This window comes from Brassica napus, chromosome C3, assembly GCF_020379485.1.
Source record: "Brassica napus cultivar Da-Ae chromosome C3, Da-Ae, whole genome shotgun sequence".
Taxonomy (NCBI): domain Eukaryota; kingdom Viridiplantae; phylum Streptophyta; class Magnoliopsida; order Brassicales; family Brassicaceae; genus Brassica; species Brassica napus.
This window is the reverse complement of record NC_063446.1, coordinates 55,935,065-55,948,836: the sequence shown is the minus strand read 5'-3', so window position 1 is coordinate 55,948,836 and position 13,772 is coordinate 55,935,065. Positions and strand designations below refer to the sequence as shown.

Below are 13,772 nucleotides of genomic sequence, written 5' to 3'. Positions count from 1 at the left end.
TTACAAAAATTACTAATTAAGAACCGATTTTAGTGAGTTTATTAAACTGTCTGCGGGTCCCACTGACTCGTGGTGGTCCGCGATTGGTTTGCTTTTTAATTTTTTTTTTTTTAGACAAAAAAAATCTAAGAAAGAATTTAGGGATAAACATGCTCTTAGTATCTTGTGAAGGTAGTCTACTTATGGTATTTTGATTATAATTACATAATTGAGATTATTAGGAAAGAAGAAAAAGTGGAAGGTGAGGTGAGGGATGGGGTTATCGTGAATGCTTAATCTAGAAATTAGGTTAAGTGGCACTGTTGGCCAACTAAAAGCATCCTCAAATATACTCAATAATGACACTCTTCTTCTATTGGTTTAAGGAAATACAAAATTCTTCAAGTAAACAATGATTCTAACTTGCTTACAAAGTCATAACCACGCACGATATTAGCAATAAAAACCCTACCAAAATCCATCATTTCCTACACTCACACACGCTAATATCACCATTACATTAATCGTATACCATACGTACACACACATACAAGAGAAAAAAGAGAGATGAAAGATCGGATTGAGCGTTTTGTGGTATTGCCGTTTTCGTTGGGGTGCTCGACGCAATCCAGCGTCGCCGTGGCTGCTAGTCATCAACACAAGAAACCAAACCAACTCATCGAGAGTACTCTTAACTAACCTTCGTCCCACACGACCTCGAGTTCTCGTTCTCCTTTTCAGTTTTCTGATTCTTTTTCTTTTGTCGTTTTTTGGTTTTATAAGGAAAAGAAAAAAGTGGCTTGTTTATAAAAGAAGAGACAAAGTTAGAGAACAATGGTGCCAATATCTCGGATGGTATCTACAAACTTGTTCGAAGCTTCAAGAGTTTTTCTCACTTCTTCATAAGTACGTCCTCTTTTACTACTATCTTCTTCTTTTTCTGTGCAAACATTTCTTAAAAAATTAAATTTTGAATTTTATACTACTTTTCAAGTAAAGAAAACCATTTTCAAAAGAAGAGTAGAATAGTAGATTTTTTTATTCCCAATATTTCTAGTTATTTCTCTTATCCTATAATCTAAAATAATGTGTAAGAAACACAACAAAATAGACTAGCTATTCTTTTGTGTTAAAAAAAAAAAAGACTAGCTATTCCTTGACATTGATGATGTTGGAGCAAAATTTATGCGTTAGACAATCATATACCAATGAGTTAAGCTTATGTAGGAGGTGCTTCACCACTAAGGCACTAATATGGGTTTTATTTTTTTTTAACACATTGATATATATATATATATATATATATATATATATGTTGTTACATGGGTTTCAACTTTCAACCTCGTTTTCGATATATCCATAGTTTAGTTACATTTACAAATAACCAAAGGTAAGAGTAAACACAACTAGTAAAATTTAGTGTAACTATAGTCTTTAAGATTCTTAAGCAAGAAAACAAGAAGGATTCTTTGGAATATAAACAATACACCAGTTACGAAGAAAGTACATTGTCATGTGTGGTTTATACGGCAAAAAATGAATGATAATAGATTGATTCATATTTATGAATATATGGGAGGCATGCATCATCAGCCTGCATTAATTCGTCTCTGTATATGAGCAGGATACGAAGAGGAGAGGGAGGCGGAGATGGAGATTGGGCTTCCAACGGACGTGAAACACTTAAGCCACATCGGAGTTGATGGAACCATGACCACTTTTGACTTTTGTTCTACCTCCTCCTCCTCACCTTTTCCATTCTCCCCTTTCCATCTCACTGCCGTCTGATTTAACTTTTGCATTCCTAAAGCTTTAAATCAACTTCACCATGATTTACTGTATATATGGATTGCGATAGAGAAAACTTTCGGCTATAAAAATAAAATAAACTCAATTCTAATATAAATGAATGTGTGTTGGTATGTTCTTTTGCCAAAAAAAGATTTTAAAATTTGGGATCATATATACTTTTAGAGAATGGCTTACACGACATACACATTCATTCACATGTGCAAAAACATTTTTTTTGTAACAGTGCAAAAACATTTCTAATGTCAGAAACATGTCGTAAATGGTAACCATGAAATTGAATTAGTGAAATAAAAATAGATGGAATAATACGAATGGAATCAGTAAAAAAATAGAATATATTCATTTCATTCGGTGTTCAAATTTTTTTTTATTATCAAAATTGTAAAAGTATTTTTCTTTGTATTTTTTGAAATTGTTGTAAAATTTATGAAATAAGTATTTCATTCCATTCAAGTTAACTGATAAAAAAATAAAATAAATAGAATAAATCATTAGTTTTCAAAAAAAAAAAAATGAAGCAGTTTACATCATTCCATTCAGAAATTATGGGCAATTTTCCTAAATAGATAATTTTCAATTTTTGATCATAAAAATAGACCACAAGGGGGAAAATGATCAAAATGTTTAGTTTAATAGGTAAAAGAACAATAATACCCTAAATATATAAAAAAAAATTAAAAAAATAAACTTTTTTTGTAGTTTTAGATAAAAAAATAAACTTTTTTATAAAATTTTATTTTTAATTTTTTTTTGAAATTTTTTTTTTTAATTTTTTTTCAATTTTTTTTGTAATTCGAAATTACTTTTTGAAACTATTTTAAAAATTTTTATTTTCAATTTTTTAATATTAATATTTTATTTTATAAAATTTTAAATCTCAATCTCAAATCTCTACCCCTTAACTCTAAACCTTAAGATTTGGATTAGTTAACCTTATGGGTATAATTGTATATTTACATCTTTAATGAAACACTTTGGTTATTTTGATCTTTAGAGTCTACGAAGGTGATTGGTAAGTGTTGTGAGTGTTTTCTACAGCTCATTTTTTTTCTACTTCCATTTTAGTTTAACAATCATGCTTTAAAGAAAAAGATTTAAAACTACAGCTATAAAAACTAAAATAGGAAACAAAATAGCTTTGGAATTCAATTTTTCTAAAACTTTATATTTAGTGCTCTGAGAATAATTAATCTACGGTTACGGCAATAAAATTCTAGAACTATTAATCATCTCAGAAATTTTTTTTAGTGCTAGTATTTCCTTGAAATTAATCCAGTATTACCAGACAATTATACACCAATCCAAAACTGAAAGCAAAAAGTAAACTAAAAACACACAAATAATAAAAAAAGCAAAGCAAAACAGTAACAGTGAGAATAATAAATGAAAAAAAAAATAATGAAGGAGGATGAGGAAGAAGAAAGTTATCGGGAGTCCCCTGAACCAGCTCATTCCGTTCCCCTGAGGCGATTTCACTGTCGCTTTTAGTCAAAACGCTTCTTCTCCGATCGGTCTCTTACTCTCTGTTTTCTACTTCAGGTATGTCTTCTCTTACTCTTACTCTCCCCCTCCATATTCTCCGGAAAATCCTTTTTTTTTTTTCTGTTGAGATTTGGGGTTTTCATATTTTACAATTAAAGCTTTATGCTTCTGCCCGGAGAGAGCGATCGATTCGGAGTTGAATTAGTGAAAATCATCATGACTAGTGTAATTGGATTGTAGGCATCGGTAACTTTCTCTCCCTTCGTTCGTTGGCTTTTGGGGACCATTTGGAAAACCCTAGCTAAAGGGAGAGGGGGACAGTGATTGGGGATCAAAAACCTAACTTGTTGTCAAATCTTTTATTAGCTCTTGCAGGATAGTTCCTCATCATGACTGAGATTGTTGCCGTTTTTTCATTGACATCATTTATATGACGTATATAGCCTTTGGGGTTTTAGTTAGGAACCTTCTGAAAAGTATAATTGAAGAATGTGGTTAGGTGAAAAATTTACATTTTGTGTGTTTCTTGACAAGTTGCTGATGGAAACAGACGAGAAAAGGTTAGAAAAACGAATACACTTTCTCTTGCCTCTTTTGTTTGTCTGGGTCTGAAACATAGAAAGCTCTTTCTCTTTCGCTGACGTTAACTGATAAATAGTTGATTAGCTCTGTGTGGTTCTTGATATTTTGAAAATTCAGAAGCTTTTTTTTTTAAAATAAGTTGAAGGGCATTGTCTATTAAGGTAGCTGATGATATACAGATTGTCTAGGCTTCTCTTGTTTAGGCTTTTGTTTCTATTTACTATCCCGCTTTCTGAAAACTTGTAGGATTTGTTGCTCTGGCTTTAGTGGTGTGTGGGTCTATATGAAAACAACCCACATCTTCAATGGACTGCAACATGGCATCTCCGACGTGGGACTGGGATCATTTGATCATGTTCAATCCCTCAGAGACTGAAAACGACAAGAACCAGCAGCCGTCTCCTGAGTGGGAGATTGAGAAAGGCGAAGGAATTGAATCTATGTTTCCCTGTTTCGATGGCCTCGAGAAAGTCAGTAGCGGCACTCCCTCCGGTTTCTGGCACTCGCAGTCGACCTCAACCAACTCTTCCTCTCCCAAAGTCAAACAAACCAACCTTGCGTCGGAAAGTTCCCCTGGCGATTCTTGCAGCAACGTGGATTCTGTCTATGTGAAGGCTTCCACATCTGCTGAATCTGATCTTTGTTTGGAGCTAGGAAAGCAGACATACTCTGAAGAATTTTGGTGTAGAGACAATAATGACCTTTCAGCCGTTTCTATGAATGCTCGTAAGAAACAGAGCGTTCAAGTCCCGCGTTGCCAAATTGATGGCTGTGAGCTGGATCTCTCATCTGCTAAGGATTATCATCGCAAGCATAGAGTCTGCGTTAACCATTCAAAGTGCCCGAAAGTGACTGTGGGTGGCCTGGAACGTCGGTTCTGCCAACAGTGTAGCAGGTAAAAGCCATGATTATTGTTCTGGCTGGTGGTTATGTTCATGTCCTCATTTTATTCTTAATATCCATCCTCTTTACATGCCTCATGGTATTACGGTTAGAGAATTGGTGTGTAATTCTGATTTATAGGTTGCATGCCGTCTCTGAATTTGATGAGAAGAAACGAAGCTGCCGTAAACGTCTTACGCATCATAACGCGAGGCGTCGCAAGCTGCCAGGAATATTTCCATTGAATCCAGAGAGGGTTTGCAGTAAGAATCTACAACCCAACTTGACTTATTTGATCCCTGAGTCTTTCAATCTGTCTATTGTATTTTTCACACATACCCAATTTTGAATACATGGAACTCTAATGTGAAATGTTTAACTCCTGCCAGATCCAAGACATCATACAAATATGTTGTGGGATGAGATGTCTCTAAACACGAAATCTGAAGAAACGTTAGCATGGGATACAACTTATGATACAAAGCCTACACAGATAGAAAGCGGCTTTACTTTGAGCTTCCAGAGAGGCCATGGCCGCCCTGATGAGCAGGTGGTTGCTGGTAGCAGCCGCTCTTTCTCTCCGTATCAAACCTCTAGCGGGTTCCAACTTCCCAGCAAAGGTTTGATATTTTCACTTCTAGAATCATATTGTTGTATTGTAGATCTCTGGTGTTGGAACTGAGTTATATATACATATGTTTTGGAAGGTGTAGGAGAATACTCAGGAGGCCTCAATGAATCGCAAGATTTCTACAGTGCTCTCTCTCTTCTGTCAACGTCTTCGGATTCACGTGGGACCAAACACAATCCCATGGTCGAGTCACAGCCAATACATGGCACTTTCCCTACTCATTTTATGTAGATGCGTAAGGAATGCGTGTGTCTCACTCCATGAGAAAGTCAAGTTGCATCCACTGGAGTTTCTTTTCAAATAAAGTAAGAATGTGTAACGTTCATTGTTCAAGCTTAAACCCTGTACACAGTCAACTTCTTCTTGGATTCTGTTGTATGTCAACTTCGTTATTTGATCAGACATGTCTAGTGTTTTATAGCTGTGGTGGTTTCGATAAATGATGCATCTTGTAACAAATTTTTTGAGGTTGCTAAGATAAGAGTGGGAGTAGCTGAAATGTCAAAGTCCAGTAGAGACATACAAAAGCCCCAACCAGCCTACTATCCACTGTTCAGATGACTTTCCATTATGATGAGAAACACAGTTTGCGGCAGCTTCTTTCTTCTCAGAGACGGCAATGCAACCTTAAAATAATAAACAAAAAGATACCAGTTCTCACTTCTCAGTAGTCGGTACTAGGCCCGGGACGGATCGGATATCCGGATAATTTTAAGGTATCCGGATCCTTATCCGGCGGATCCATAATTTTATTATCTTTATCCGGATCCGGGGTTCTCGGATATCCGAGTGTCAGATATCCTTCTAAAAATTGTAATATCCGGCGGATATCCGGATCCAGATTTGGATCCTTAAAATAAATAAAATAATAATAATAATATATATAAAATATTAAAAATAATTTAAAAATAAAAAATATATAATGTTTTTTAATTATTTCTATGTATAATATCACAAAATTTACATATACTATTATAAAAATGAAAATATATTAAATAAAGTTAGTTTATATATATATATATATATATCTATTACTATTTTTGAAATAATTATTAATAAAAATTACGGATCCGGATATCCGGACTAAAAAATCAAGATATACGGATACGGATCCGGCTTTGACGGATCCAACATTTTATTATCCGGATCTGGATTCGGCCTCTCCGGATATCCAGATTTTCGGATCAGATCTGGATCGAATCTCGGATAAAAGTCTCAGACCTACTAAATTTTCAGTAAAAACTCAATAGGCACTGTGCAGTTAAAATAGAATGCAACATAAAGAATTAAACGAGGCTATTATTGCCACGTAGACATCGCACGTCTCTGTACCCAATCAGAATGGGCTGTGACAACGTGCGCTGTGAGAATAGCAATTTTCGATCCACAAAACCTTTTTTTTTTAGGTTTGTGAGGTAAAGTTGAAACGAGGACGACCATACATACCAACTCGAACGGAAATCAAAAACAATTAAATCGAAAGAAAAATTTCTTCGAGATCGCGATCTTCTTTCTCCCTGATCCATTCAAATCTTCTCTTCTCCGGCGTAATCATGGTATACTTCCTCTAAAGTCAACCCTCCTTTTTTGTTAAATCTGCGTAGCTTCTTCTTCTTCTTCTTCTTCTTCTTCTTCTTCTTCTTCTCTTTGTTGCTCCGATCTGCCAGATCTGATCCACGAGCTTAACTATCAATGTTTGAAATCTGAATCACGCCAAGATTGTTTTCAATTAGCTAAATGGAGATCCTAATTTCGAATCGGATTAGCTGAATTTCTTTTACTCTTTTTTTTTTTTTGTTGTGGTGTTAGGATGTTCGATCTCCTGCTCCCGTTCCCGTTGGATCTCGGCGGCGTGATAACAAGTGGTCATCTCGTTGGGGTCCTGACGATAAAGAGAAAGAAACCAAGGAGAAGGAGGAGCCTGAAAGTCAATCTGTGCTTGGCAGCAGCCTCCGTGCTACTGACTCTGACGCTCGTGATAAATGGAGGCCACGTCATCGGATGGAGCAGCTCCATTCCGGTGGACCTAATTCTTACCGTGCTGCGCCTGGGTTTGGACTCGATAAAGGACGAAGTGAGAGTCCGAACATAGGTTTCACCGTTGGTCGAGGAAGGGCGAGGGGTACTTGGTCTGCGTTCTTTGGCGCTGGAGGATTCTTGAGAAATGAAAGTGTTCCTGGTAAACCTGCCCCTACGTGTCGGTATGTGAGGGGGAAGTTGCTTGACTTGTATAGAAACCAGAAGCCTGATAGGATGCCTATTGATATGGAGGATGTTGACTCTGTAACTCAAGTGGCTTTGATCGAACCTCTTGCTTTTATCGCACCTGATGTTGAAGAAGAGGTATGGTTTTCACTGAGGACTTGCTTTGCTTCTTATTTGTAACTATTTTTCTATTGTTGGTTGTTATCTGTCTATTAGGAAAGCCTTAAGGGTATATGGAAAGGAAGGATCACTGGTAGCGAAGCTCACACTTCACCTGGGGACGAATCATTAGCTGAGAAGAGTCTGGGTATACAATCTTGTTTTTTTTTTGTTAATTGGCTTCTATCGTTCCTACTAGCGGAATGTAACTAATGCCTCTCTGACTTGACAGGTGAGACAAAAGTGGATGGTGGTTTGCTAGGGGTTGTGAGTGGTGACAGTGTTTCCATGCATAATAGTAATTCAGGTATGTGAATAATAGGTGCTAAACGGTTCTTCTAATTCATGTATTTTTAGCTTTCTTTGGTGTCTGATGGCATTTAGTGTTCTATATATTCTGACCCAAATCCAAACAACTGTTGCTGTAGGATTACTTGGTAGTCATGGTGGAGGTCTGTGGGGTGCTTCTGAAAGTGATAAAGTTTCTCATGGAAGTCCTGAGGCAGTTAGATCTGCATTTACTAAATCATCTATGTTGGATGCGGGTGAACCCCTTGTTGAGCAAGGTTATACGGGAAAGCTGCAGCAACCTGATATTGAAGTGAATCACTCCGAAGGGACTCTGCCACCTGAGGAGTTTATGTTCTCGTACATTGATCCTCAAGGAGTAATACAGGGACCGTTCATTGGATCTGACATTATTTCATGGTTTGAGCAAGGGTTTTTTGGGACTGATCTACAGGTCCGCTTGGCAACTGCTCCAGAAGGGACTCCTTTTCAAGATCTAGGTACTGTCATGTCATATTTAAAGACGGAAAGTATGCAAGCCCATATCAATGATCAGATCAGCGAGCTAGAAGAGACTAGTCGAAAAGCAAATTCGGGGATTGGTTTATCATTTGCACCCGTATCAGAATCTAATGGTTCAGCCTTAGGTCACGATAATGTTCAAATGAACTCTAAATCAGAAGCTTATGTGAAACCACCACATGTTGATGACCGAAGTTTCTTGGACTATTCTGCTCAAGATGAAGGTTTGTTATTCTACTGACCTTTTCTCACTTGTGTGCATTTGTATGGTATAAGACATTTCTTTCTTCGGTTTAATATGCTTGTGTAGCCGAATACATTTCCTTCTTTCATAATGATATTAATTAACTTTCTGTTCATGATAACTAAACATACTTTTTGTATTTTTTTCTTATTCAGAAATCGTATTCCCAGGAAGAGCTGGAGTTTCTGGTTATGGATCGGCAAAATCCTCTACAAGTATGCATGATGCTTTAATGGGAGTTTCTGGCCACTCTGCTATTCCTGTTGAATCAGCGAAGGTTGCTACTCAAAATCAGAATGAGAACAAGCTGCATCCGTTTGGTGTGTTGTGGTCTGAGCTAGAGAGCAGCAGTACACCAGTTGATCTTTTGCCTAACAGGTCGTATGATACAGGACATGACCAGAAGTATCTTGATCAAGCTCAGGATTTGGATCATTTATTAACTCTCAAATTGCAGCAGCAGCAGCAGCAACAAAAGATTCAGTTGCAGCAGCAGCAGAAGATTCAGTTGCAACAACGTCAACTAGAGCAAGAGTATCAATTACAACAGAAGCTCTTACAGGAGCAACAACAGTCCCATGCTCGGAATTTACATTTTCAACAGATTCTTCAAGGACAGACTCCTGATTCAAGGATTGGGCAGTCACATGATTTCCCTCGATTCAACAATGTTGATCAGATGTTATTAGAGCAGCAACTAATGGATGAATTACAGAGTTCTGGCCATAGATCACAAAATTTTACACCGTACATGGAGCAGCTTGCCGCTGGAAATTTTGGGCAGTTACCACATGAAGGTCATCAAAACGAGCTACTACTTGAACAGCTACTTTCCGAACAAATGCAATCTCAATACAGACAGATGCGTTCTCAACATGGACACATGCAATCTGAACCGATACGGTCTTTGGAGTACCAGCTACTGCAGCAAGACCAGCTCATGCGATTGGCAAATGGAGGGAGGCAAAATACAGAATTGGAGGAACTGAGACATATTGACCCTCAACATGGACAATTGCAGTCTGAACCAATACGGTCTTTGGAGTACCAAATGATGCAGCAAGAGCAGCTCATGCAATTGGCAACTAGAGCGAGGCACAATACGTTATTGGAGGAACATAGACATATTGATCCTCTATGGCCATCCAACCGTAATGATCAGCTTCTAGGAGCTCATCCGGGGATCCACCGTTCACACTCTTCTGCAGGATTTAGACCAGTAGACTTCCATCAACAGCAGCAGAGGCCACCCTTTGAGGATCACTTTAGTCATCTTGAGCGGAACCTTTCATATCAGCAACAACTTAATCAGGAATTATTCGAGCAAGGTCTACCCTTTGAGCGATCTACATCGTTACCCAGAAATACATCGGGGCTGAATCTGGATGCAGGAAGAGGTCTTAACCTCTCTGAGTTGCGGGATGCCCAGATGCAATCTTCTGGTAGATTAGGAAATTCTACTCCGGGTTTCAGTCATCAGAATCCCCATACACAATTAGGTGAACCTCATTTTTCAGAAATGGAACCAAGGAAAGAACGCTGGCATGGAGCAGATACACAGCTAGCTGGTGGCTGGGCTGAAACTCAGTTTCATAGACCAAATACTGAAGCTGACCATCATAAAATGAGGAGGCAGGGCGAAGATTCCAACTCATGGATGGTAGATGGACATACAGATGAAAAGTCAAAACAGCTTTTTATGGAGTTGCTTCACCAGAGGCCTGGCCATCAACCTCTCGAGTCACCAAGCATGAATCGTGGGGAACCCTATGACAGGATGGCTGCTTCAGGATTCGGCTTTGCAGACCATGGTGGTAGACAAAACGCTTCATCTTCTTTTGGGTCGCACGCATCTTCTGATGAACATGTAAACGGATTACCAGGAGATGGGAACTATATGGGATCGTTGCAGCGTAATAATTCATTGCTTTCTGGAAGTATCGATGGTGGAAGAAAAAATGAAACTAAAGACTTCAGTAATATGCTTGGTATGATGAGCAAAGACGCGAATGATATCAGAACGTGGAACAATGCACCACCAAAAAAGGAAGGAGCGGGATTGATGTCATTTGAAGCACAAGACAGAATGGGAAAGCAAGCAGTAATGGACTCCTTGGTTCAAGGGGAGGTTCCTGTTGCTACGCTTGGCAGACAGTCTTCTTCCAGTATCTCTGGTATGTATCTTCCAGAGTTAAGATTTTGTTTTCCCTTAATATATCATTTTTTTTTGTTATGGGGGCTTATGTTGATATTTTCTTTCTGCAGGGTCATACTGTGACAACTTGGTTGGAGAAGTTAGAAAGGATAGGTAATTTTGTACTCTAACGTTTAGCAACCGTAGATTAGGCAAGTAGTAAATCGCCATGTGAGGTCTTATAATTGATTAAATGTTCTTTTATTGTTGTAGGTTGGTAGTTCCATCACACGGGCAGGTATCAGTTTTGTTAAAAAGGCCTCCCTCATCGCACTCGTCATCACCGCATGAGGGATTGCTTGAGCAGATGTCCGATGCAGCTAACAGAACAGCAGTGGGAAACAAAGGGTCAAAGGCGTCGTTCAGTGAGATGTTGAAGAATAGCAGTAGCAGTAGCAGCATGAAGAAAGTGGCAGCAGAGCCATCTTCTGATCCAAACGAAGGAAACAAAGGCGGTGGTGGGAAGAAGAAAGGCAAGAAAGGGAGGCAGCTTGATCCAGCTCTTCTCGGTTTCAAAGTCACTAGCAATCGTCTTATGGGTGAAATTCACCGCGCTGATGACTTTTAGTCAATTCTGATACCCTGAGATCCCATTCAAGCGTTTCTTCTTCTCTGGCGTAACATGGTATAATTCGATCTTTGCATATAAGTAAACCCTTCTTATGTTTTTGTTTCTCTGTGATTTTTGATGGTCAATGATTTTCTCTTTGTTTGAAATATGAATCACGTGAACATTGTTTCAATTAGCTAGATGAGTCCTAATAATATCTTTACAAAATCACTTATTTTTCGAAATTTGAATCGGATTAGCTTACTTATATCTGCATTATTGTGGATTGTTTACTTGTTTTTTTTTTGTTGAGTGTGAATGAATACTTGAACGGGATGAACCAGTACTAACTACAATCATGGTGGATCCGGGATATGATATTGATTGATTCTGTGTTGATTTTGTTATTGCAGAAAACTTACAAAGCTGACTCGCAGACAGGAAAGTGGAGAAGTTTGACAACGTTTATAAAGAGAGGTTTTGTTCCTGAGACCACTACGTGTACGTTGTGTCTCTCTTTTAGATAACCTGTAAGGAACCATGGTCTGGAATCTGAATCATTCCAGTATACAATGTGTATGTTACAGCTCTCTTCCAGCTCATGAGGACTGCAGCTAGCGGAGATACGGCATAAACCGAATCACATTCAAGCTAGAAGAATCAAGTTTAGAAATGAATCATTCTCCTGTCTCTCTTCTTTTACTGTAGAATGCAACTTTATGTTTACTTGTGCATGATAACGTAATAAATAGTATTTTCTACAAGTTATCTTATCGAAACACTATATATCTAAAACCCTGAACAACTCAAATCTCTTTTTCCCAAGGCATAAAACTAGCTGTCTCTCAGTATTTCACTAGATGTGCAAAAAATAATTAAGTATACATGCTGTACTCTAGCAACGAAAAATAACAAAAACAGGAGAATCAAGAGTTAGTTGTCGAGCATTAAAAGTAATTATTATGGGAGTAAGCAATGAACATAAAGGACGACCCAACAAACATTGAATATACTAGGGAAGATATGATTCGAGTAGATGCCGAATTAACAGTCGGAATACTCAAAAAAATCATTTACCTAAACAACAACCATCGCCTTAATTACAAAAGTGATTTAACGTACTACTCACCAGAGCAACCGAAGAAACAACGATTAAAGAAGAAACAAGTCCATTTGTTTTCAGAATATAGGACAATACTTTCATCAAATGCTCAAGATATCATCATCTAATGTGTGAGTTAGTTAGGAAAACACAGTTCAAAGTTAAACTTGGAGAACCACACACATGCGCAATCTGCGGAACTAAAGACGAAGGACCAGAGGATGAAGTAATTGAAGAATAAGACAAGACTGAGAAACTAATAATTGAAGACACAATCAACAAAATGTAGACATCCGACAATAATCACGTGAAAAAATGTAAACCTAATATAGCTATCTACATAAATAAAGTGGAAAAATAAGATTCCACACGAAATCTTTGTAAGAGTGGGCAATAATGAACCACATGTCTATCTTTATTCTATAAAATAGTTATGTCCTTATCTCATATGTGGTATACGTAACTGTGTGAACCTCGCTTGCAAAAAGTGAAGTGAAAATAAAAATCGAACAAGTTTCGTTTTAAAGAGTTGAGAAATTTTTACTCTGAAAAGCTTTAACCGTCGAAGACCTAAACCTTCTGAATAACAGTTTTTTACTTAAAAAACTCATAAAACAAATTAAAAAAATCCGAGAATCAAAAAAGTTCAATCAAATTCAGGCGACCATTGCAACCAACAAAAATCCAACTGTATGCAACCAACGATACGACATAAACCGAATCACATTCAAGCTAGAAGAATCAAGTTTATAAATGAATCATTCTTCTGTCTTTACACTTTTTTCTCTTCTTTTACTGTAGAACTAGATCTCGACCCGCGCAACCGCACAGATTTTTCTTTTTATTTATTTTTATATAAATATTTTGTTTTCAATTCTAAATAGATATATATTATAAAATAAATGTGTCTATCAATTTTTAAAACATAGTAAGTTTACTGTTTATTTTTTCATTAAATAGATTGTTTCAAACTTTCACATGTATTTGTATCTTCTTCTATATATATATTTTCGGATTATTATTTCATTATTAAAATCGTAACTATATATATAAAAATTAGTAAATATTGTTTTATTATCATATTCAAAGATATTGTAACATTTCACAAATTTAGAAAGTTTTTAAAAAATTAAACTTTTT

General features: G+C 37.1%; 3 protein-coding genes across 4 annotated transcripts; all 3 read left to right on the top strand.

The window, feature by feature from the left end:
• Positions 1 to 431: 431 nt before the first annotated feature.
• LOC106360132 (CRIB domain-containing protein RIC2) lies at positions 432 to 1,901 on the top strand. Its single transcript, XM_013799725.3, has 3 exons — positions 432 to 664; positions 763 to 885; positions 1,604 to 1,901. The coding sequence occupies exons 1-3, from the start codon at positions 547 to 549 to the stop codon at positions 1,765 to 1,767; spliced, it is 405 nt and encodes a 134-aa protein (XP_013655179.1). The 5' UTR covers positions 432 to 546; the 3' UTR covers positions 1,768 to 1,901.
• A 752-nt stretch (positions 1,902 to 2,653) lies between these two features.
• Positions 2,654 to 5,788, top strand: LOC106361896 (squamosa promoter-binding-like protein 10). Its single transcript, XM_048750860.1, has 5 exons — positions 2,654 to 3,330; positions 4,102 to 4,750; positions 4,879 to 5,000; positions 5,127 to 5,357; positions 5,445 to 5,788. The coding sequence occupies exons 2-5, from the start codon at positions 4,161 to 4,163 to the stop codon at positions 5,597 to 5,599; spliced, it is 1,098 nt and encodes a 365-aa protein (XP_048606817.1). The 5' UTR covers positions 2,654 to 3,330; positions 4,102 to 4,160; the 3' UTR covers positions 5,600 to 5,788.
• A 947-nt stretch (positions 5,789 to 6,735) lies between these two features.
• On the top strand, positions 6,736 to 12,294 carry LOC106361895. Of its 2 annotated transcripts, XM_013801704.3 has the most exons (10): positions 6,736 to 6,924; positions 7,178 to 7,711; positions 7,790 to 7,880; positions 7,965 to 8,039; positions 8,161 to 8,766; positions 8,942 to 10,960; positions 11,052 to 11,094; positions 11,194 to 11,605; positions 11,944 to 12,031; positions 12,118 to 12,294. In XM_013801704.3, exons 1-8 carry the CDS (start codon positions 6,922 to 6,924, stop codon positions 11,546 to 11,548), a joined length of 3,726 nt encoding a protein of 1,241 aa, XP_013657158.2. In that variant the 5' UTR covers positions 6,736 to 6,921; the 3' UTR covers positions 11,549 to 11,605; positions 11,944 to 12,031; positions 12,118 to 12,294. The 2 variants fall into 2 exon arrangements, with proteins under 2 accessions (XP_013657158.2, XP_022545933.2); XM_022690212.2 differs by having other exon boundaries at positions 11,944 to 12,294.
• Positions 12,295 to 13,772: the final 1,478 nt, after the last annotated feature.